General features: G+C 37.3%; 1 protein-coding gene across 7 annotated transcripts in view; it reads left to right on the top strand.

Annotated features, from left to right (window-relative positions):
- RPS6KA3 (ribosomal protein S6 kinase A3) overlaps positions 1 to 23370 on the top strand; it is a 112264-nt gene that overhangs the window by 12128 nt on the left and 76766 nt on the right. For 2 of the 7 annotated variants that reach the window (XM_070067183.2, XM_008272436.5), the window contains exons 2-4: positions 13592 to 13685; positions 14551 to 14651; positions 20772 to 20828. In XM_070067183.2, coding sequence (XP_069923284.1) covers positions 20787 to 20828 — 42 coding nt within the window. In that variant the 5' untranslated portion in view covers positions 13592 to 13685; positions 14551 to 14651; positions 20772 to 20786. The remainder of the gene's footprint in view (positions 1 to 13591; positions 13686 to 14550; positions 14652 to 20771; positions 20829 to 23370) is intronic. The other 5 variants (XM_070067182.2, XM_008272435.5, XM_008272438.5 and 2 more) reach the window with 3 other exon arrangements.

Here is a 23370-nt window from a genome sequence, read left to right as displayed (position 1 = left end):
ATCCTACAATATATGGCCTTTGTGTCTGGCTTCTTTCATTTAGTGTTAATGTTTCTAGGATTCATCTGTGTTTTGGTATATATCAATGTTTCATTCTTTTTTTGTGGCTGAATGATATTCCATTACATGAATATATCACATTTTATTGACTCATACATCAGTTGATAGATGTTTGGGTTGTTTCTACTTTTTGGCAATTACAAATTATGCTGCTATGAACATTTATATGTTTTATGTGAATATATGTTATTAATTTTCTTGTGTATGTACCTAGGAGTGAAATTGCTGAGTTATATGGTAAGTCTATGTTTAACATTTGAGGAACTGCCAAACTGGTTTCCAGTTCACCTGCACCCTTCTACATTACTAGCCATCGTGTATGAGAATTTGTTTCTTCACATCCTCGCCAATGTGTTTCTTTGTTTACTCTAATCATCATCGTGGGTATGAAGTGGCATCTCATTGTTTTATCTTGCATTTCCCTGATGCTACTAATATTAAGGATCTTTTTCTGTGCTTATTGTCCATTTGTGTTCATAATTTGTGTGCTTATTTTGTTAATGATTCGGTGACTTAGAGTTTTGCTCTAATGCTGATAACAGAAATTCCTTACTTTATATATTTATTTCTTAGAAAACTTAGTTTGGGCATGTACTTTTAAAAGACTTTTTACATTTTTACATGATAAATACAAGCTTTTCCTAAAATAGTGGTTTTCCATCTGTCAATAGAGCCATAGGTTCTATGAAAGTGCCTTAGGATACCTCATTTCCTGGGGCACCCCTCCTCTCCACTAGATAAGAGTTCCTTGAGGAACATAAGAAGGAGTTAAAGATTGGTTATAGAAAGTTAGAGAAAGAGAACAAAGATTAAGACAATGATGTTTTTCCTTAGAGTGTCTGCAGTCTTCTTACTCTATATTTTCTTTCCTTTTTTTTTTTTAAAAAAAAGGTTGTGTTTATTTGAGAGAGAGTTGCATTCAGAGGGAGAGACCGAGAGAAAGGTGTAGATTCATCTGCTGGTTCACTCCTCAAATGGCCACAATGGCTGGAGCTGGGCTGCTCTGAAGCGAGGAGCCAGGAGCTTCTTGCTGGTCTCCAATGCGGGTACAGGGAACCAAGGACTTGGGCCATCTCCTACTGTTTCCCAGGCCACAGCAGAGAGCTGGATCTGAAGAGGAACAGCCAGGATATGAACCGGTGCCCATATGGGATGCTGGTGCTGCTGGAGGAAGTTTAGCCTAACTACTGTGCCATAGCATCAGCCCCTATATTTTCTTTTTTAAAAAATATTTCTTTCTTTATTTGGAAGGCAGGGTAACAGAGAGAGAGGAAAATACAGAAACAATTTCCATCTGCTGGTTCCCTTCTAAAATGGTAGCAACAGCCAGGGTTGGGCCAAGCTGAAGCCAGGAGCCAGGAACTCCATCTGCGTCTCCCATATGGGTGGCAGGGTTCTAAGCACTTGAACCACCTTCTGTTGTTTTCCTAGTCCCATTAGCATGGAGCTGGAGTGGTGTAGTGGGAAAAGGAACAGCCAGGACTTGAACCAGCACTTCCATATGGGATGCCTGTGTCACAGGCTGCAGCTTAACCTGCTGTGCTACAAAGCCAGACCCACTCTCTATTTTCTTATTTAAAGCAAAAAGTATAGGAATTAATTGAAGGTCAATCGAAATAAAAGGTCTAAAATCTCTTAAATGTAAATATACACATAAATGAATTCTTTTCAAGAGTACGTTTCGAATAGATAGACAGGTGTTTTGTTTGAAGTAAAAATGCTGACAACAGAAAACCCTATTTGCCTCCTTTCTCTCAGATTCCTGCTATTGGTATAATTCACAAGGAATAACTCTCACTATGTATATTGATATCAGTAAGGGGGAGGGTACTTAAATAGAGAAATGTCATAGTAAGTTAAAAGTAAGATTTGCCTTGAATTAATAAGAGCACATAAATGAGTTTTAAAGTGATCTTTTCTCCCTGGCTCTTCCAAGTATCTATAGAATAGTTCAGGTAATAATGAATTAAATACAATTCTTTCCTTTGGGATAGTGTAGTCTAAAAGTACAGGAGTGGACATGCAGTTGAATACTGCGACAGTTAGGGATAATATGAACAGATATAATTGAATGTTCAGGAGAAAATTGTAATTTTTAACGTTATAGCAGTTTTCCATAGTGCATTTTTCAACATGTTGTGGGAAATGAGAAAGTAAATGTTATTTTCAATGTAAAAGTTAATCACTTGGCACAAATTCCTGGTTCTGCCAAGTTGGAGAAATCCTCCTAGGTTTTTCCTCACAACTAAAACACCTTAGACATAACATAGTACTCTAAAAGTGATTAAAGAAAGACTGCCTGTGGATCTTGGGCCTCATGGAATAACACAAGTAGTGAGTTCCTTGAATTTTCTTAACTACCTTCCGTGTATCCTGGACATGATGTTGTGAAAGCCTCCAGTCAAGAAGCAACCAATAGGCACAGACAAAAAGTTCAAAGAAAAGCCTATTCTCTTTAAACAACTAGGGAAAGGATGGCATAACAAGACTAAATCTTTTTGGCAATACCCTCCCTACCCTAGCCAAATACTAACAGAAAAACCCTACTTCACCCCCAAAAAACAATCAAGCATGCTCTTACTCCTCAGCCCAATGGTATTAGCCTGGGTTATCAGGGACCTTATCCATTCCCTGCCTAGAAAGCGCAGGCAGTGCTTTGGTTCCCCCTGCTGGTGGTTTTGGCATATGGTACAGGGAGTCGATCCTCTCGCCCCAGAAAGGAGATTGTGTTCTTGCCAGAGTAGTGTCAGCTGGGTCTAACAGCAAATTAAGCCTCCACTGGAAGGAAGATGCAGTGATACAAAACGGTTTGAGGCAGGGCTACTCGACATTAAGCCTTTACCTTCCCTCAGTATCAACCAAGCATAACAAGATGGATGAGATACTGAACACTGCTTCCCACTACCACTGGTATTAGTGGGGCCCATAGAGAGCTGAGCCTTATCTTTAAAGTGGTGGGTGACAGAGAAGGCTGGTATTCTACTTCCCCTCTCCTCTTTCCTGTTGTTAGCCAGACCATTAGAGGAGCTGAGCTTTTGAACTCTCTCTCGTGCAGTAAAAAAGAAGTATGAGTCAGTCTAGCACTTTCTCCGTTCCTGTCATCAGTGGGAACCAGTAGGGAGCTGAGCTTACACCCCTACACAGAAGCAACAAAGTAATGTCGCCCCACTTTCACTGGGACCAAGAGTGGAGCTGAACTTCCATCCCACCCATCTGCAACAAAATAGTGTGAGTCATTGCTCTACTTTTGGTAGGGTGGTGTTGGTGGGTTCCAGAGGAAGTTCAGCATACAAATATACACCCACCTTGCCTTCACACTGCACCTCAACAGAGGGACTGCTTACTAAAAATAGACTAAATAGTGTCCAGAGTCTTATAATCTCAAAAATGTCCACTAGACATTGAAAAGTCACTTATACCAAGAACTCTAAAATTCACATGAATGAGAAAAGATAGTCAACAGATATTATTATTAATTTTTTAAAGATTTATTTATTTTATTTGAAAGTCAGAGTTACACAGAGGACAGCTGGTTCACTCCCAGATGAGAGAGAGAGGTCTTTCATCCGCTGGTTCACTCCCCAGATGGCCGCAATGGCTGGAGCCATGACGATCAGGAGCCAGGAGCCTCCTCCAGGTCTCCCATGTGATTGCAGGGGCCCAAGCACTTGGGCCATCTTCTGCTTTCCCAGGCCATAGCAGAGAGCTGGATCGGAAGTGGGGCAGCCATGTCTCGAACCGCTGGCCCCATCAACAGATATTCTTAAAAGAGGATAATTAAAAAAAATTTTTTTTGAGAGGCATAGCCCCTAAAATACCCACAATGATGAGGACTGGGCCAGGCCAGAACCAGGAGCTGAGAACTCAATCTAAGTCTCCCACACGGGTGGCAGGAATCCAACAAGAGCCATCAGCACTGCCTCCTAGGGACTTGACCAGTAGGAAATGATGTCCCAGAGCCAGGGAAGGGATCCAGATACTCCAGTGTGGGGTACAGATACCCAATGGGCATCATAACTGCTAGATCAAATAATCATCCCAGATCAGGATTTCAAAGCAGCTGTCATCAAAAGTACTTCAGAGAACAATCACGAAGTCAATTAAATGAAAACGTATCAGAAAAGAACTAGAAATGATATAAGATCAAATTTTAGGACTGAAAAACCATGATTGAAATAAGCTTAATACACAGGCTCAATAGAAGAATGGCGATGACAGGAAAGAATCTATAGTATTGAAGATAGCACAATAGAAATTATAAATAATTATAAATAGACTGGGAAAAAAAGAACAGAGCTTCGAAGATCCTGGAAAACATTAACACAAGACTTTTTAAAAAAAGATTATTTATTTATTTGAAAGAGTTACAGAGAGAAGGAGAGGCAGAGAGAGAGAGAGGTCTTCCATCATCCGCTGGTTTACTCCCCACAACAGCCAGAGCTGTGCCAATCCAGAGACAGGAGCCAGGAGCTTCTTCCATGTCTCCCATGTGGCTGCAGGGCCCAAGGACTTGGGCCATCCTCTACTGCTTTCCCGGGCCATAGCAGAGAGCTGGATTGGAAGTGGAGCAGCTGGGACTTGAACCGGCGTCCATATGGAATGACGGCACTGCAGGCAGCAGCTTTACCTACTACGCCACTGTGTCAGCCCCACATAAGACTTACCATTAATGTTATCAGAGTCCCAGAAAGAAAATAGTGGATCTAATGAAACAATGGCTGAAAATTTTCCAAATTTGGCAGAAATCAATCCTACAGATTCAAGAGGCTGACTGAACCCCAAATGAGATAAACACAAAGTAATCTATTCACATAAATCAAACTTTTGGAAATAGAGAGTTAGGGTATAAAGTTTCAGTATTGTAGACTGAAAAGTTTTGGGTAGTGGTTGCTTCAAAGTACACTTGAAATGATTGACAGTGGATTTTATTTATATTTTCTAATTTTTTAAATGATGCTTTTGAAAATTAAACACAATTTTTTAAATATTTATTTTATTTATTTGAAAGACAGAGTTACAGAGAGAGGTAGAGACAGAGAGAGAAGTCTTCCATCCACTGGTTCACTCCCCAGATGGCCGCCAACGGCCGGAGCTGCGCCAATCCAAAGCCAGGAGCCAGGAGTCTTTTCCAGGTCTCCCACATGGGCGCAGGGGCCCAAGGACCTGGGCCATCCTCTACTGCTTTTCCAGACCATAGCAGAGAGCTGGATCGGAAGAAGAGCAGCCGAGACTTGAACCGGCGCCCATATGGGATGCTGGCGCTTCAGGCCAGGGCTTTAACCCGCTGCACCACAGTGCTGGCCCCAAAGACAAAATCTTTAAAGCAGCCAGAAAGAAGCAAGCTCTTATATGTAGAGAATGATTTACATGAGAGCAGGTTTCCCATCCAAATCAATAGAAGCCAGAAGGAAATAGCATACCATTTTTCAACTTCCGGGAGGACGGGGGAAGGGCAAAATTCTATGCCAAGTGAAAAATATCCTCAGAAAAGAAGATGAAATCAAGAGTCTCATAAGAAAATTTGTTCATGGAAGACCCTGAAATAATGGTTAAAGATAGTTCTTCAAACTGAAAGGAAAAATAAGCTAGGGACATCAGAAATAAAGAATAAAAATAACATGAACTCTACAGTTTCTTCCTAAAAACTGGAAAGGGAGCACTTCACAGCTCACTTTATGAGGCTAGTGTTACCCTGATACCAAAACCCAAAGATGGTACAAAAAACCACAGACTAATATCCTTAAAGAATATAGGCACTGAATCCTCAAAATATTAGCAAAACAAATCCAGTGATACATAAGAATTACATATTGTGATCAAGTGGATGTTAAACTAGTGACGATATCATAGGTTGATGAGGATGCAGAAAAACTGGACCTCATATCATTGGTGAGGATTCAAAATGATAACCCTTCTGGAAAATAGTGTGGCCATTTATTAATAAATACTGTATGATCCAGCAGTTGCATTCCTGGGCATTTACTGAAGAGAAATGAAAACTTACGTCCTCATAACTCTGTGATCATTTCTGAATAAGAGGTAAGGAAAAAAAAGTTTAGCATTACATAAAATTAATTGTACATTCTCTCTTTTTTTAAAAGAATTATTTATTTAAAAGAGTTTCAGAGAGAGGTAGAGACAGAGGGGTTTTCCATCTGCTGGTTCACTCCCCAGATGGCCGCAACAGCCGGAGCTGCGCTGATCCAAAGCCAGGAGCCAGGAGCCTCCTCCAGGTCTCCCACGTGGGTGCAGGGACCCAAAGGACTTGGGCCATCTTCTGCTGCTTTCCCAGGCCATGGCAGAGAGCTGGATCAGAAGAGGAGCAGCTGGGACTAGAACCAGCACCCATATGGGATGCTGGCGCTTCAGGCCAGGACTTTAACCTGCTGCGCCACAGTGCCAGCCCCCAATTGTACATTCTCAATTAAGAACTTAGTCCTAACAGTTTTACTAATATGAATAAAAAGGTATGCCCTTAATATTTAAAAAAAGCCAATATTCAGTATCATACTTTATGGGAACATATTATAGTCACTCTCATTAAAGCTATGCCTGCTATTTTCACTTCAGTTTTACATATTAGAAATTTGCTTATGCAATTAGACAAGAAAATCAGAGTATTTGAAAGAAGGATAAAAGATTATTCGTGGATGATACAATTGTCTACTTAGATAATCTAAGGAAATCTAAAAAGATTTGTTAAAACTCCAGTAAGGCAGCATTACACAGAATATATTCACAAGTCAATGAGTTTTCTTGTTTAGCAATTGTTAATTAGAAATTAGAATAGAAAAATCTCATTTAAAGTAGCAACAAAATTATTAAATGTATGGAAATAAAAATAACAAGCAAAGGACAAGACCTAAATGAAGAAAATTTCTGAATTACGTTAAAGAATATTTTGAGGGGCCAATGCTGTGGTGTAATAGGCTAAGCCTCTGCCTGCTGTGCCAGCATTCCATATGGATTCTGGTTCAAGTCCTGGCTGTTCCTCTTCTTACCCCGCTCCCTGCTGTGGCCTATTGCCTTTGACCTGGAAGAAGCTCCTGGCTCCTGGTTTCAGATAGGTGCAGCTCTGGCCATTGCAGCCATTTGGGGAGTGAACCAGTGGATGGAAGACCTTTGTCTCTGTCTCTCCCTCCCTTCCACTGTTAACCTCTCTAATAAATAAAATCTTTAAAAAATAATTGAAAATTTGAGGGAAAAGCTATGATTCTTAAATTATTTTCGGTGGGATTTAAGATTTATTTTATTTATTGAGGGTAACTTTTTCTTCTGTCTTGAGTTAATACAGCTAGAAATTTTGTTTTTAAAAAATTTTTTTCTTTAAGTTTCTAAATTATTTTATAGCTTAGTGAACAGTTAAGACTAACAACTTTTAGTAAAATGCTCTATTACTAGTGTTTAAATATATAGCTAAAATTAATCACAGAGCTGTATTGAGAAACTACGCATACAGGGATGGTGCTATGGCTTAGGGGGTAAAGCCACTGCCTGCAGTGCTGGCATCCCATATGGGCACCAGTTTGAGTCCTGGCTGCTCCACTTCCGATCCAGCTCTCTTCTATGGCCTGGGAAAGCAGTAAGAAAATGGCCCAAGTCCTTGGGCTCCTTCACCCAAGTGGGAGACCTGGAAGAAGCTCCTGGCTCCAGGTCAACTCAGCTCTAGCCATTGTGGCCATTTAGGGAGTTGAATTACCTGATAGAAGACCTCTCTCTCTGCCTCTGCCTCTCTCTTACTCTGCCTTTCAAATAAATAAGTCTTTAAAAAAAAAAAGCTACACATGATTATCTTTTTAGAAATAAGTCTTGAGTTATAACTGCCAGATTATGTTTATACCTAGGGTGATTGTGAGTCTGGCACCTTAGACTGTGCGACCATCCTGGCACACTCTAGGGTGATTTTTAAGTATATATTTCTATTAGAATAAGTAATTAGCATTGTTTCTTAAGTAAATTCATATCAAAACTTGGCTAAAATACTTTGTATTGAGATATATTTGATACTACATGAACAAATGCTGTTAAATAGACTGGTTTACTATGCATTGGAGCAAATCTCACTGTCTTGTTTTACTTGTATTAATTAATGCTGTCTTTTGTTCATAAGAGTGTTTATAAGACTGTGTGCAGGAGTATTTCTAGGCATTCATGGGAAACACCTCAGAAACGTGCATGGATTTCAAAAATGTTTTGCACCCAAAGAGCTTATTTTTTAATTCCATTTAAGTTCACTTTAGTAGACAATTATACATCACTTGTTTTAAAGATGAAAAAACAGAGGTCCAAGTGGTTTTGCCACAGTAACAGCAAATAAAAGCTGGATTTCAAAGTCTAGCATAATAATATATCTGTTTTGGATAGAAAGGCTTCATTAAAACTTCTGGAAACCAACCAGAATAAATCGTTGGGCTTGTTTCTGAGACTCTTGAAGTAGCCAACCCAAGTATTGCATGGATTATCTTAGAACTCACATTTGTAGCTGTAGAAATGCAAGTGGACCCACTAGCAGGAGTGGGGAACCTTTTTACTACCAACAGCCATGTGGATATTTATAACATCATTTGCAGACCATAGAAAATTATCAACTCAAAAATTAGTCTGCTATAGATTTATAGAATTTCGTGTCCTGCCTGTGATTGCCTTGGCAGGGCCAGACCAAATGATTTCACAGTCCTTTTAAAACCCGCGGGCTAGATGTTCCCCACCCCTGCATAGAGCATGGGACTCTTCAAAATTTGCCATTTTCCCTGGAAAGATGACTAAGAGTAAAGAGAAATTAACACTAAATGTCAAAATGGCTAGATACCCTGAACTATACCACAACATCTGACGTAACTAATATCTAAATGTTGTGGATTAGAAACCAAGACTCATATTTAAGTCACTTGCCCAAAGTCACACTTATAGTAAAAAGCAAAGCCAAGTTTTGAAACTTGATGTGTCAGTCTCCAAAGCCTATGATTGTTTCACTACCCTGTGATTTCCCAGGCTTGTCTAATCATAGGGGTCATCTAAAGAGTCTGTTTTTATTTTATTTATTTGAAAGGTAGAGAGACAGAAACAGAGATCTCTTGTCTGTTGGTTCACTCTCAAAAGGCCCACAACAGTCAGGGCTGGACCAGGTTGAAGCCAGCAGCTAGGAACTCAATCCAAGTCTCCACATGGGTGGCAGGGACCCAATTACTTGAATTGCCACCACCACCACCACCACCCCTCCCCAGGTGCCCTAGCAGGAAACCAGAATTGACAGAGCGAGGACCTGAATCCTGGGCACTCTGAACTGGAATGTGGGTTTTCCAAGTGATCTCTTAACCATTGCACAAAATGCCCACCCTTGAGGTGCCTGTTTGAAAAATAAAATATCAAGCCATAGAATTTCTGGAAATTCTGATTCAGTTTCAATCCGGGTTACAGCCAGGTAACATACCTCTAACAGGAATTTTAAGTAATTCTAATCATCAGACAAGTTTGGGAAATACTGCCAACTCCATTGTGTACTAAAGAGGTGAGGAGACAGGAGTAGGATCAGGAGTAGACAGAGGAGCTTAGAAAGAATTGACCATTTACTCTTCTCTGTTAGTAACAATAGGAAGAGTAAGATTCAGTTGTGGAAACCATAAAATTGATTTAGGTTTCTTAATCTGCATGGAAAAACTTTTCTTTTATTGTTATTTTTCTTTTAGGTGACAGCATGTGTGCGATAAATTCTTTGGAATTATCTTTATTTACACTGTGGAACAAGTGCACCACTAATGGGTATACATAAAGCTATTTTGAATGCAGAAGAGAGAGAATTAGGAAAAAAACATAAAAATAGGTTTATACATAGACTCAGTAATTTCCTCAGGTGTAAAAACTCCCACAAAGTCTTAAATAACCTTAATTTAAAACTTTAATCCCTAAAGTCACAGGATCATAAAAATTTCAAGCTGGGAGAGCTCTTAAATAGCCACATATTTTATGGATAAAGAAACCACAACTCCGAGAGGCTTAGGGGCCTGGCCACAATTAGTGGCAGAAAGTCAAATCCATATTGGCCAGGGTTCCATGAAATTCTTATGGGTTGCAAATAAATGCCTGGAAAAAAGTGTCTTTTCTAAAGCCATACTGGTTTTTAGAAATAAATGTAGTAGTAAATCATTTACCTTATAAATCATGTTTACCACAACTCCATCCACGTCTCCCAAGTGGGTGGCAGGGCCCTAAGTACTTGAGCCATCACTTGCTGACTCCCAGGGTGTGCGTTGGCAGGAAGCTGGATTGGAAGTAGAGTATGTACTTGAACCTAGGCACTGTGATACGGGATGCAGATGTCTTAATCACTGTGCCAAATGCCCACCCTGTTTATCTAATTTCGTGTTTTCTTTTTTCAGTGTCCTATTGAGCTCATATGAACATATTTAAAGGAATTCCTTTTAGGAGATAATGTGTTTTCAAATATATCTGATCAATATGTTAGAAAAATCAGCCATAGCTTTCTTAGAAGTGCATATTTAACAGATGGACACTTTTGAAACATATTAAGGAAGTTTTCTCTTATTAAAAATTTTTATTTTATGAATAGGGAAAAATGACTATAGCTGGATCCCTGTATGTAGATTCTAGCAGTGATAGGTTTAATAGCATTTCTGTGCAAATAGTAGGAGGTTTGGATTTGGACTAAAGTCCAGTTATCTGCAAAGTTAACTATAATCTTGGACAAGGTATTAGCTTTCAACATAACTTTTTCTTCTTCAGTATACATTGTAACATACCTCACTGTTTAATAATGATTGAGATTAAATGAGAGAATATATATAACATAGCACTGCAGTTTGAACAAAATAGGAAGTGAATAAATTATAACTTTTAGTTTCCTTGACCCAGTAGTTATTTAAAAGAATATTAATTTCTGAGTGAGTGCTTTAATTCCTTACTAATTTTATTATTCATAATCATGTCATCTATATGATTTATGTATTTAGGAATTTTAGGTCTGCTTCATGGCCTAAACCATGGTCAGTTTTTATAATTTTCATAGATGCTTGAACCCATATTTTTACCTAATAAAATTCAATGTCTGTTCTAATATAAATTTTTTCAAATGCTTTGTTCTTATTTTGTTCATTATGCTAGGTAATATTAATGTGCTAAAGTTTCCTTATTTACATTTATTCCATGTGTACAGCCTCAAAAGCATCTGCTTTTGTGTTTTGTAGTTAGTCTGTGGTTGAATTGTACAATACAATTATTACTATTTTAATGACTTGTTAAAAACATGCATGCTACTTGTAGAAATTTCTGAAAATCAGAGAAACATAGATGGAAATTAATATCTGTACTCTTACTATGAAATGTTATTGAAAGGTTTCTATGTGATTAAGAGTAGGGATTTTAGGGTTAGATTTGGGTTTGATTTAGGCTCTCCTTATTAGCCTTACGCAGGATATTGGACTTTTTCATGTATTCAGCAAATATTTATTGAGCAACTACTGTGTGCCAGGCATTCTCTAGGGGCTAGGGATAATTGCTTAAAAAGATTGACATACTCATCATGACTTAATTTCCTCATTTATTAAATTGGTGATAATGTCTCACAGAGTTGTGGGAAGCATCACAGATGATTAATGGTGCTTAGCATTTGCCTGGTGTATAGCAAGAGATCAATAAATGGTAGTAATTATTATTATGTATGTTCAACACTAATTATATCTTTAGTCCAATAAGATGATCTTTTTAATCAGCTTAATGTTTTTGCCTTACATCTGATTTTTGACATAAAAGAATAAACACTTTCTTTATGTTACTTACCTGTTTGAGTTTCTCTTTGAATCCATAATTGTTTACTTTCTGAAAATGGTAACATGACCCAAAGTTTTTTATTATCAAACATTTCAGGCACAAACCAGATAGAGTAGTATAATGAACAACAATATTTTCATAACACACCTCAGGAACTGTCAGCTCATGGACAATCTTCTTTCATTTCTGCTCCCTTTCTCTACCCCACCCCCACCCACCCAGCACTCACACTCACTCCCTACTCCCAGCTCCCATGGATTATTTTTTTTTAAAGATTTGTTTACTTGAAAGAGTTACACAGAGAGAGAAGGAGAGGAAGGGGGGGCTCTTCCATCTACTGGTTCACTCCCCAAATGGCCACAATGACCGGAGCTGTGCCGATCCGAAGCCAGGAGCCAGGAGCTTCTTCTGGATCTCCCACGCGGGTGCAGGGTCCTAAGGACTTGGGCCATCTACTGCTTTCCCAGGCCATAGCAGAGAGCTGGATAGGAAGTGGAGCAGCTGAGACTCTAACCGGCGCCCATATGGGATGCCAGCACTGCAGGCAGTGGCTTTACCCGCTTAGCCATAGCACCGAACCCCCATGGATTATTTTAAAGCTAATCCTAGACATATCAATTGAGATACAATTATTTGCATTTTATTTCTTAAAAGATGACAACTTTTAAAAGCCCATAACCACCACACCATCATTGTTCATAAAATGTCGATAATTCTATAATATCATCTGATATCCAGTAAGTCACTTTCTTTTAATTATATATTTTAAACTTTTGAATTATTTACATTACTACTTTTGGAATGAATTTTTGTCATTTCACATTTAAATTCTTGTGTTTTTTTCTTTTCCTTGCTGCATGGAATGTTTTGTTTGAGGAGGTTGTGAAATGTAGAAGGAATTATGAAGCTGGAAAGACATGAGTTTGCATCCTTCTGCCATTCACTAGTTAATTTCACTGAGCCTTGATTTCCTCAACTGTAAAATAGGGATAATTAGACCTACTTTGTGTTCTTAGGATTGAATGCAATGATTGCATAAATTACTATTAATCTTCACCAGTTATCTTTAGCAATTTGGACTGTAATAAATATGTTCTTCATCATTGTATGAGTTTTCAAAGTATTCCCATATTTATATTTTGGATAATCATTGAAAATACTGGTTTTTAAATATCCTTTTAGGAAAGGCAGAATTTAGAAGTTTTGCTACTCCCACTACCTCTTATTTTGAGTTCCCATTAATTTAGCTTGAAGTTACAAATCCTAATATCCTAAAATGTTTTTTGTTTTAATTGCTTATATACTTTTATGTGTATATATATATATATATTCTTCATTGGTAACTGTTTTTGCTTTAGTGGAATTAATTATTCAATTATTTCTAGATATTTAGTTGGTATCAGTATACTTCACCAGTTCTTTCCTGCTACCTCATTATTTCTGAGCTCTTTGATTTTCTTTTGATGGAAGTACATACCTTTGAACAATTTGTATATAAACAAAAATACTACCAGGATGGTGAAATTTTATAACACTTTACAGATCTAAGAATAATTTCTTGTGACCTTTGTACATGAAAAACTAGGATGAGGTATAAAATTCTTAGATCCTAACTTTTCCTTTCAATTCTCTGTAAGTCATTACTTCATTGTCTTCTGGCCTTTTATTGTTGCAGAAGAGAAATCTGAGGTCAATCGATTTTAGTTCCTTTGAAATAACCTATTTTTTTCTGCTTGTATGCTTATAGGATTATATCTTTATCCTTGAAATTTAAAAACATTTGCCAGGACATGTCTTGGTGTTGATGATCTCTGTTGAACCTTCTCAGTCTTCAGTCTCAGGTATTTTTTTTCAGAACTGGAAAATTTTCTTATACTTTTGATTGACTAAACTGCTCTATGTTTTTCTTAGGAACATCTGTTATTCATAGATAATTTCCGTGTCTGTCCTCCATAGTTTTTTAATCTTACTTTTTTTTTCATTACTCAAGTTTGTCCTCTGTGGCATGGATTCTGTTTTCTGTAGTGTCAGTTCTAATATTTGCTATTCACAACACAGATTTAATTTTAGCTACTGTGTTTTAATTTCTTTATACTTATCTCAACATACTCCTGTTCATAAGCAGAATTCCGCTTAGGGGTACACTTCAAAAATCATGAGGTGGAGTCAGGCCTGAAACTTATCTATCTTCTGAGGCCTCAACCACAGGACCAGAAAAAAAAAGCTTCTGAAGGGGCCCTCTTAAAACTGTAGATACAGACTAGTCTAGAAAATAGAACAGTTTTGTATTAAGAGCCTTTTGTAGCCAGACGAATAGCAAAGCAGGCATAAGGGTACCTTAAGTAGAAAAGAACTGATTTTTTAATTACTTTTATTGTTTTTCTGAAAATGATACATTATAATGCATACAATTTTGAAAATACAATTCAAAGAAGAAAAATCTAAGGCACAGGTAACTACTGATAAGATTTTGTATGTTTTGCCAGTTACATGCACCCGTGTTGGGAGGGGAGTGCAAACTTGTGGTCATACTCTATGGTTTTGTATCTTTTCTAATTCACTATCTTGCAAGCATTTTTTGCATCTTTTTTTTCTTTGAGGCCCTGATTTTAACCATTGCATAGTATTCCTACATTTGAATAGATGTCTTTTGATTTTATTTAACCAGTCCCCTGTTGGTCATTTAGATTGTTTTCTATTTTTCAGTATAATGAGTATGATGACTATCACTGTACATAAGTCTTTATGCACATCTCTGATATTTCCTTAGGATAAATGAGGAGCTGATTCTTAATCCTGTCACATTGGTAAGGATTATATACATTCCTTATTAAGAATATAAAATGCTTGTTTCTTATTGTTTCAATGTGATTGCATAGAAGATTCTTTGGATTCTGAAAAATTTGGTGGTACCTTAATCAGTTTGAGAGAGGTTTCTATTGCCTCATACTCAGCACCTTCATGATGAAACTCTTACTTTGGGCAGGAAAACCTACTGATATCAGAGAATTTGGAAGACAGAGATTTACTTGCGGAAACTTGAGGCTTGTTTTTTTTTTTTTTTTTTTAAAGTATGGTCCTTGCTCATTCCTACAATTTGGGTCTGCTTATTAATATACTAGGGCTCTGGACCCTTTTTGTCTCCCCCTTGTTATTTCAGGCTATTGTTTTCTGTTAGAAATTCTCATATTTTCTTAAGAGGTACTGGACAGCAGCCTGGAAATATACATTATTGTAACATGTCGTTACAACAAAACAATCTGCTTAATAGGGTTGCTTAAAATGGGAATTTTTAATCACTATTCTTATTTTAACAGGTTAGAATTTCCCTTCAAATGCTTGGAAATACTCTAGAGGTCCTGAAACATTGGCTCAGAATTACTGATTGAATCATTCTTCCTGTTTAAACCTGGAAGATGATTTTTTAATTCATCATTGTATGTAACATTGAAAGTTATTTTGCGAACAGTTCCTGCTGAAACTTAAGCAGTCACCTTTATCTGATTTGCTCGGATAAGACCCATATTGTAGGTTATTCCTATTTGTGACTTTTTACACATTTCAGACTAACGTAGTAAAGCATGATTAGCATTTCCTAACCTTTTCCAGTATTTCACATCAGATTTACATATGTACAATCTGCCAAGCTCCACAGTTTTTTGGCTGGCAGGCATTATGGTGGAATGAGAGAGGATAAATACATTTGCCTCATTCCTAAGCTATTTTTTGTCCATACTCATTCTTTAGCTACATTGTATAAAATTATAATACAGCTATGAATGATCTCTTCCACCTTGCGTGGCTGGAGGTAACGCTGTAAATGGTGGAACAAGTGTCTCAACATCCTCCTATACTTCATTGCATTGCATCTTTAGAGTTTATATGAAGAAATGCAAATATTACACAATAACAATCAATTGAGGCAGAAGAGGAAAAGAGAAATAGTATTAACTGAGTATCCATTGTCCCTTGGTGGATCCTCTTCATTACAGCAGCCCTGTGAGGTAGATATTATGTGTACCTTATAAATGAAGAAACTAGTGCTCAAAAAGTTAAGTAACTTGCTCATGTTCAGGGCACTACACCAGTAGGTGACATAGTTGGGATTTAAGCCTGGTACTGGCCAGTTTTGGAACACATGCATCTGTTTGTTTCTTGAAAGTAGAAGAAAAAAATTTTTTTTTGGTCTACTGGTACTACTCCTTGAACTCTGGGAACTATACGAAGTACAAATATGGAGTCAGACTGATAATTTCCAATGAAACCAGGAGTCATTTTTCAAATGGGAAGTTTAACTGCAAAAGTAATATTATGCTCATTTCTAATAAATTACATTTTAATCCTTGTTTTGATGAGACTCTCCTAAAGGTTTGTTGAATAAGGGTGCTTTTTTGGTAGAAAAGGCTTTGTGAAGTTTCACTGGTATGTAAGATAACATTAGGTTTTATATCTTCCTGCATTAAAAATTAAAATATGGGGCTGGTGCTGTGGTGTAGCTGGAAAAGCCTCAGCTTCTAGTGCCAGCATCCTATATGGATGCTGGTTCAAGTCCTGGCTTTTCTACTTCGATCCAACTCTTTGCTATGGTCTGGGAAGGCAGTAGAGGATGGCCCAAGTTCTTGGGTCCCTGCACCTGCGTGGGAGACATGGAAGAAGCCCCTGGCTCCTAGCTTCAGATGAGCCCAGCTTCTGCTATTGCAACCATTTTGGAAGTGAATCAGCAAATAGAACACCCCCCCTTTCTCTCTCTCTCTCTCTCTCTCTCTCTGCCTCTGCCTCTGCCTCTGCCTCTCTGTAACTCTGCCTTTCAAATAAATAAATCTTTTTAAAAAAAGAATGCCATCAACCAGAGCCCGAAAACTTGATACAGCCTTTAAAAAAATTAATATGTTCAAATTTTAAGTCTTTTCTAAATTCAGGAAGGACGTCAATGTTTTTTTGCAAAAAATAGAACATAAAACACCATCTCGGTCATGTTTAACTTAATTTATTTTCTCAGATTGCTTTGTATATACTTATACTATTAAGTAGCAGAATGAGTAGTCTAGCTGATAGATTTGGAATCCAATCTGTATTACTTCTTGGCCTTTTGGGTAAGGTCAACTGTAGAATCTGTCTAGTAGATACTAGGCAGTGGATCAGAACTGGAAAAGTTGAAGCAAAATTTTAAAGCAAGATTTTATTCATGGAACCAGGAGTGATAATAGGTATAGGATACAGGGTGCAGAGCTTAGTTGCAGTATAAGTAAAGATGACAATGACAAAGAAGATAGAAAACTTGTATCTGAGTCATTAGTGTATTGTGGTCATCCCAAAAACAATGCATATGTGAACTGCATTAATATAAATTTATTATCTAGGACAAGGAGGGGGTGATATGCTCTTTACTCTGCATTGGTCCTACCAAGATTGGACTGTTAATTTTTATCCAATTCCATCTACTGCCCTTTAAGGTTTAATTATAGCATGCTCAGGAAAGAGAATGATGATGGATCTCATCTGTCTTAGAGAAATATTTAAATAAGCTTTAGTTATCTAGAAAAGATAAGACTTGGAGTGGTTTATAGTCATAGATGTAGATTTACTTCCAGTGACTTTGAAGCTAGAATACAGGCATGATAGTCATCACTTTTTAGTATTTCTCTCTCTCTTTTTTAAAGATTTATTTATTTGAGAGGCAGAATTAGAGACAGAGTTGTTTGTTTGTTTGTTTGTTTTTGCGAGGTAGAGTTAGAGAGAGACAGACAGAAAGATCTTCCATCCGCTGATTGACTCCTCAAATGCCGCAACAGGTGGAGCTGAGCCAATCCAAAGCCAGGAATTCCTTCTGGGTCTCCCACGTTGGTGCAGGAGCCTAAGCACCTGAACTATCCTCTGCTGCATTCCTAGGCCATCGAAGGGAGCTGGATCAGAAGTGGAGCTGCTGGGAGATGGAGCAGCTACCCATATGGGATTCTGGCATCGTTGAAGGCAGCAGCTTTACCCAATACGCCACAGCACCAGCCCCGGAAGAGAAGACTTTCAAAAAGCCTTATCAATCCTAAAGTTTTTTAATTCTAAGATCAAAAGGATTTTATTTTGTCCCCATGAAGCTAATAATGGAAAATTGCATTAGCACAGCTCTTTACACTTCCCAAAGTGCATTCTTATGAATTACTTGTTTTGAGCCTAATACCTTTTGGACAGACTTAGCAAATATCTGCATTTTGAATAAAGTGATAGGCTAAGAATATCTGAGTTGCTCAAAATCATAAAGCTTAGAAGTAGAAAACCTAGGGCTCTACCTCTGGTTTGCTAACTCTTCAGGGCTATTTCTGCTATACCAATTTGCTTTAAAAGTAAGTTACAAGTTGAAATACTTGAGTTGTATACATGAAAATCAGAAGGAACAGATGGTTCTCAAATTTTATTCCTATGGAAAATATGAGGATAGCTGAAATTAGACCAGGAGTTCTATAAGCCCACTAAAGGGGAATCATTGATCATATCTGTGTTACTGAAAGATAACTATTTATAACTAATGAGAAAATCTAGTTTGATCTACTAGATGAATGATGGTACTATTAAGTAAGATAACAAATATAGGAGAGGTAGCAGGTTGGTGGGCCACAGATGAGGTGATTGAATGTTAAACAATAAGAATAGTAAACATTGATGGTTTATTAAGTGCCAAACATTATGATTAGGGTTTTATATTTTAGTCTTCTCAAAAACCCTCTGATAATAAGCCTTTATAATATTCTCTGTTTTCATATGAAAAAAACTAAAGCTAAGATGGTTTAACCTGTCTGAGGCTTCATAACTAGTAGTATAAGAACAGGAATTTGAATATATGTGCGTGATTCCAGTGTTCTTAAAAGCTAGTTTAAGTTTTGTTTGGTACATTTGGATGAAAATAATCAGTAGTCAGTTGAACATTTGGTTGTAGCTTTTAGGAGAGAGAAGCATCCTAGAGACATTTGGGTCTCCTTACCATAGGAGTGGGCAATATTCTGGTCTCTGAACGTGTCTTAGGAAAATGAAGATTTTATACTTGCCTCCCCCCTTTACCTGCATTTTGGCACCGTTTCTGTGCTCTGTAGTGTTGTATAGGCATTCTCTAACCAGGCACATGCTGCATGAATAGGTGAAAAATGAAAATACCCTTTGTATATACAGCTCAGTGGACTTTCTAGGATAGGGGCCATGTTTTACTTACCTTTTATCTCCAGGTTAGTACCTAGAACACAGAATGAATGGAACAGAATGGAATGAATGGATAGTGAGTAGGGATAGGAAGGATAGAGAGAGTTCAGATTCAGAGCAGCTGCCTCATGTGGAATATGGACTGATGGATGGACTGCCTTTTACTTCCTGCTTAATAATGCTCCAAAGGTGGTTAGTTTAGATCTTTGTGTACCTATTGAATTAACAACTAATCAGGAGGCTACTCCTTTTTCCAATGACAGAATAAAAGAAGACCTTATGTGTTCTTGACTTCTGTTTTTTTGTTTGGTTTTTTTAATTACACAAGCAGTACATACTCATTGAAGACATTATAGACACCTTAGAAAATTCAAATAAGCAAAAACAACATTTAAATTTTCTAAAATTATGTCATCTAGAGATAGCTACTGTTAACATTTTGGTGTATATCCTTCCAGAGTTTTCCCATACAAATATATACATTGAAATATGTATATATTTATTTAAAATGGGATTGTTACAATCCATATTGTTTTGTAAACTGCTTTTTCACTTATTACATGTGACTGTCTTTCCATGTCAATAAGTTTACATCTTTATCATCATTTTTAATGACCACATAGTATTCCATTATATGGATGTACCTTAATATATTTAACTAGATCTCTGTTAGAAATTTAGGTTTCCAATTTGGAGTACTTTCTGGGAAAAAAATATGGTGAGCATTTTTCTATGTACACCTTTGTACACTTGTAAGTTTTTTTAAAAAGGAGTTGAATTGATAGGACTTTTCACAATTTTATGTGTAGTGATTTTGTTTTTTAATACAGATTCAGATTGCCTTCCTGAAATGTGCTGATTTACACTTTCTCCAGTAGTATACCCAGAGCACTCTTTTCCTCATACCCTTATTAGCACTGGATGTTATTATTTATTTAATTATTTTTGTAAATCATTACCAGTTTGAATGACAAAAGGAATCTTTGAGTTAAATGCATTTCTTTGATTAGTACTAAGGCTGAACTCTTTTTTCCCTTATTGCTCATTTCTGTTGAGGTTCATCGTTTTTTCTTACAGGTTTGTAAAACAAAGCTCTTTATGTATTGAGGATAACAACTATTTGTCATATGTTGCTTTTTTTGTAGTTAGTTTGTCTTTTATCTTTTTTGTGTCTGGCAGAAGAAGTCTTAAACTTTTATGCATTTAAATGTCACTTTTCTCTTTATGATTTCTACTCTTCTGACCCTATGAGTATTACTCACATATATTCTAATACTTTGTTTTTGACATTTAAATGTTTAATCGATCTTGAATTTCATGTAGAGATAAAAATTTTCTCTGAAATAATTAATCAGTTGCCCTGATTAATTATCATTGGAGTTGGAATTTAGAATGTGTTTGGCATATGGAGTAGTGTAAATGATGTTTGGTGAGGCTTAAATAAGATAATTTGTAATGCATTTAACTATTAAACTCACATGCTCACCTAGAAAGGTAATCATCATTTATTATATTAATTCCATGGAAAAATGTTTTCATAGTCTCAAATAATTAACTTACAGATTAACTTTAGAAGCACAACCTGCTGTAGATTTCAAACTGCATACTTGCATAGTGGTTCGACTTCGTTAGAGCCCTTCATGGGTGAAAATATTCCTCAGCAAGTTTTTTTTCATCTATCGTCATTTAACTTTGATATGAAATCTGTTTTAGTAACTTGCTACTTGCTGTGCTTTTCACAGAATGGACAGCAAATTATGGATGAACCTATGGGAGAGGAGGAGATTAATCTACAAACTGTAAGTGAAATACTATATCACAAGGGGTATAGAGGAATCAGATACTGTAAAATTATTCTTGTTTTTAAACTGAACAAATTAATGTTTTTTTTTATAGTCTTAGAAACTTGTTGATGTTTCTACTTTAATTTTACCAAAATACATCCTTTAATATGTCAGTGAGCTTCTAAAAACTTTTTGGTGAGACTGATTTTAAGAGAATGACAAAATGAATTGCTTTGTATTGTTGAAAGTTTCTTATTAGTGCCTTAAAGCTTATTTTGAAAGGTTAAATTGAGCATAAATTTGTTGAACTCAAAATTTAAAGGTCTTACTTTACAGAAATATTTAATATAGAAAGTGAATATTTACCATTTTTTTATCTTTTTTTTTTTTTTTGGTCACTCGTGAATTCTATCACACTAGTGCCTGGCATACAATAGCTCAGTTATAGTCCTTTTGTTATTGAGTATTTAAGACAGTTATTATGTTTAAGAAATATGTATATTCTGCACCTTAATCTGTTTACCTTCTAGATCTTGAACAATTTTATGACAGTACATATACATCTAGTTCTTTTTCAAATGGTTATACAGTATTCTGTTTTATGGAAATCCTGTATTTTAAGTTTTTAATTTTAACTTTACTATGATTTATTTTTTATTTATTTGAGAGAGATACAGACAGCTCCCATCCATTGGTATATTTCTCAAATGCTGCAATAGCCAGGGCTGGACCAAGCCAAAGCCAGAAGCTGGGAACCCAATCTAGATCTCCTACGTGGGTGGCAGAGATTCAACTACTTGAGCCATCATCATTGCCTCCCAGAGTCCAAATTAGCAGAAAGCTGGAGACAGGAGCCAGAACCAGGTATTGAACCCTGGTACTCCAAAGTGGGATGCAAATATCTTAATTGCTAGGCTAAACACCTGCACCTTTTTCCACATTTTAATACCCCTGAAATCAGAATGCTTGTTATAATTAATGGTGTGACACATTTTATTTGGCAGCATTTTTTCTTTCATAATTATATAGTGATAATTATGCTGTTAGGATTATGTCAAAGACTATAATACCCCAAAATTAAATTCTCCCTAATGAAGAAAATGAATCTATGGATTAAAACATCCCACCAGAAGCCTGTAAAAGAGAGCCATGCTCTCAAGAAGGCCCACTTTTATGACATTATCAAAACACCAAGAATATAGGGAAGGCCATAAAAGCTTTTTGACAGGGGGCCAACGTTGTGGTATAGTGGCCAAAACTGCCACCTGTGACACAGTCATCACAAATGGGCACCAGTTCCTGTCCAAGATGCTCCACTGCCAATCTAGCTCCCTGCTAATGTACCTGGGAAAGCAGTGGAAGATGGCCCAAGTGCTTAGAACTTTGCACCCACATGGGAGACCTGAAGAGGCTCCTGGCTTCAGCCTTCAGCCTGGCCCAGCCCCGGTTGTTATAGCCATCTGGGGAATGAACCAGCAGATGGAAGATCTCTTCTCTCTCTTCCTCTCTCTGCAACTCTTTCAAATAAATAAATAAATCGATCAATCAAATCAGTCAATCTTTTTTTAAAAAAAACTTGTAGACAGGGGCTGGCACTGTGGCATAGTAGGCTAAGCCTCTTCCTGCAGCGCCTGTATCCCATATCGGCGCTGGTTTGTGTCCCGGCTGCTCCTTTTCCAACCCAGCTCTCTGCTTATGGACTGGGAAAGCAGTGGAAGATGGCCCTAGTGCTTGTGCCCCTGCACCCACGTGGGAGGCCCAGAAGAATCTCCTGGCTCCTGGCTTCAGACCAGCCCAGCTCTGGTCATTGCAGCCATTTGAGGAGTGAAACAATGGAAGGAAGACCTTTTTCTCTGTCTCTCCCTCTCTCTGTAATTCTACCTCTCAAATAGATTTTTAAAACTTTAAGACAATGTATTTATTTTATTTGAAAGGCAGAATTACAGAGAGGCAGAGAGAGAGACAGGTCTTCCATCTGCAGGTTCACTCCCTAATCGGCTGCAACTGCTGGAGCTAGGCTGATATTAAGCCAGGAGCTTCTTTCCGGTCTCCCACATGGGTGCAGGGGCCCAAGAACTTGGGCCATCTTCTACTGCTGTCCCAGGGAGCTGGATTAGAAGTGGAGCAGCTGGGACTAGAACCGGTGCCCATGGGGATACCGGCACTGAAGGCGGCAGCTTAACCCACTATGCCGCAGTTCTAGCCACTTTTTTTTTCTTTCATAATTTTAGACAATTTTTGAATTGTATATAAAGAATTAGATGTAAATATAATATCCAATTCTTCAACCTGAAGTTTAGAAGACAAGGAATGGTACCTTTAAAATTCTTAGTGAAAATGATTTGCAATCAAGATATTTTCAAACACGTACCTATATTAGGCAGTTGCTGGAAAATAGGTTCCATGAACTCTAGAGGGTTGTTAAGTAAGAAAAAGAGACATGAGATTCAGGAAGCAAAGGATACAACACTGCAAGCATGATGGAAAAAGTTCCTCTCCATTATAATGAATAAAGGAAGCTACGGAAGATTAGCTTATTCAGCAGGCTCACAGAATG

This window comes from Oryctolagus cuniculus, chromosome X (assembly GCF_051225735.1).
Source record: "Oryctolagus cuniculus isolate XC-2025 breed Fujian yellow rabbit chromosome X, ASM5122573v1, whole genome shotgun sequence".
NCBI classification, from domain to species: Eukaryota; Metazoa; Chordata; class Mammalia; order Lagomorpha; family Leporidae; genus Oryctolagus; species Oryctolagus cuniculus.
The sequence above is the reverse complement of the archived record's forward strand: the minus strand, read 5'-3'. Positions and strand labels throughout refer to the sequence as shown.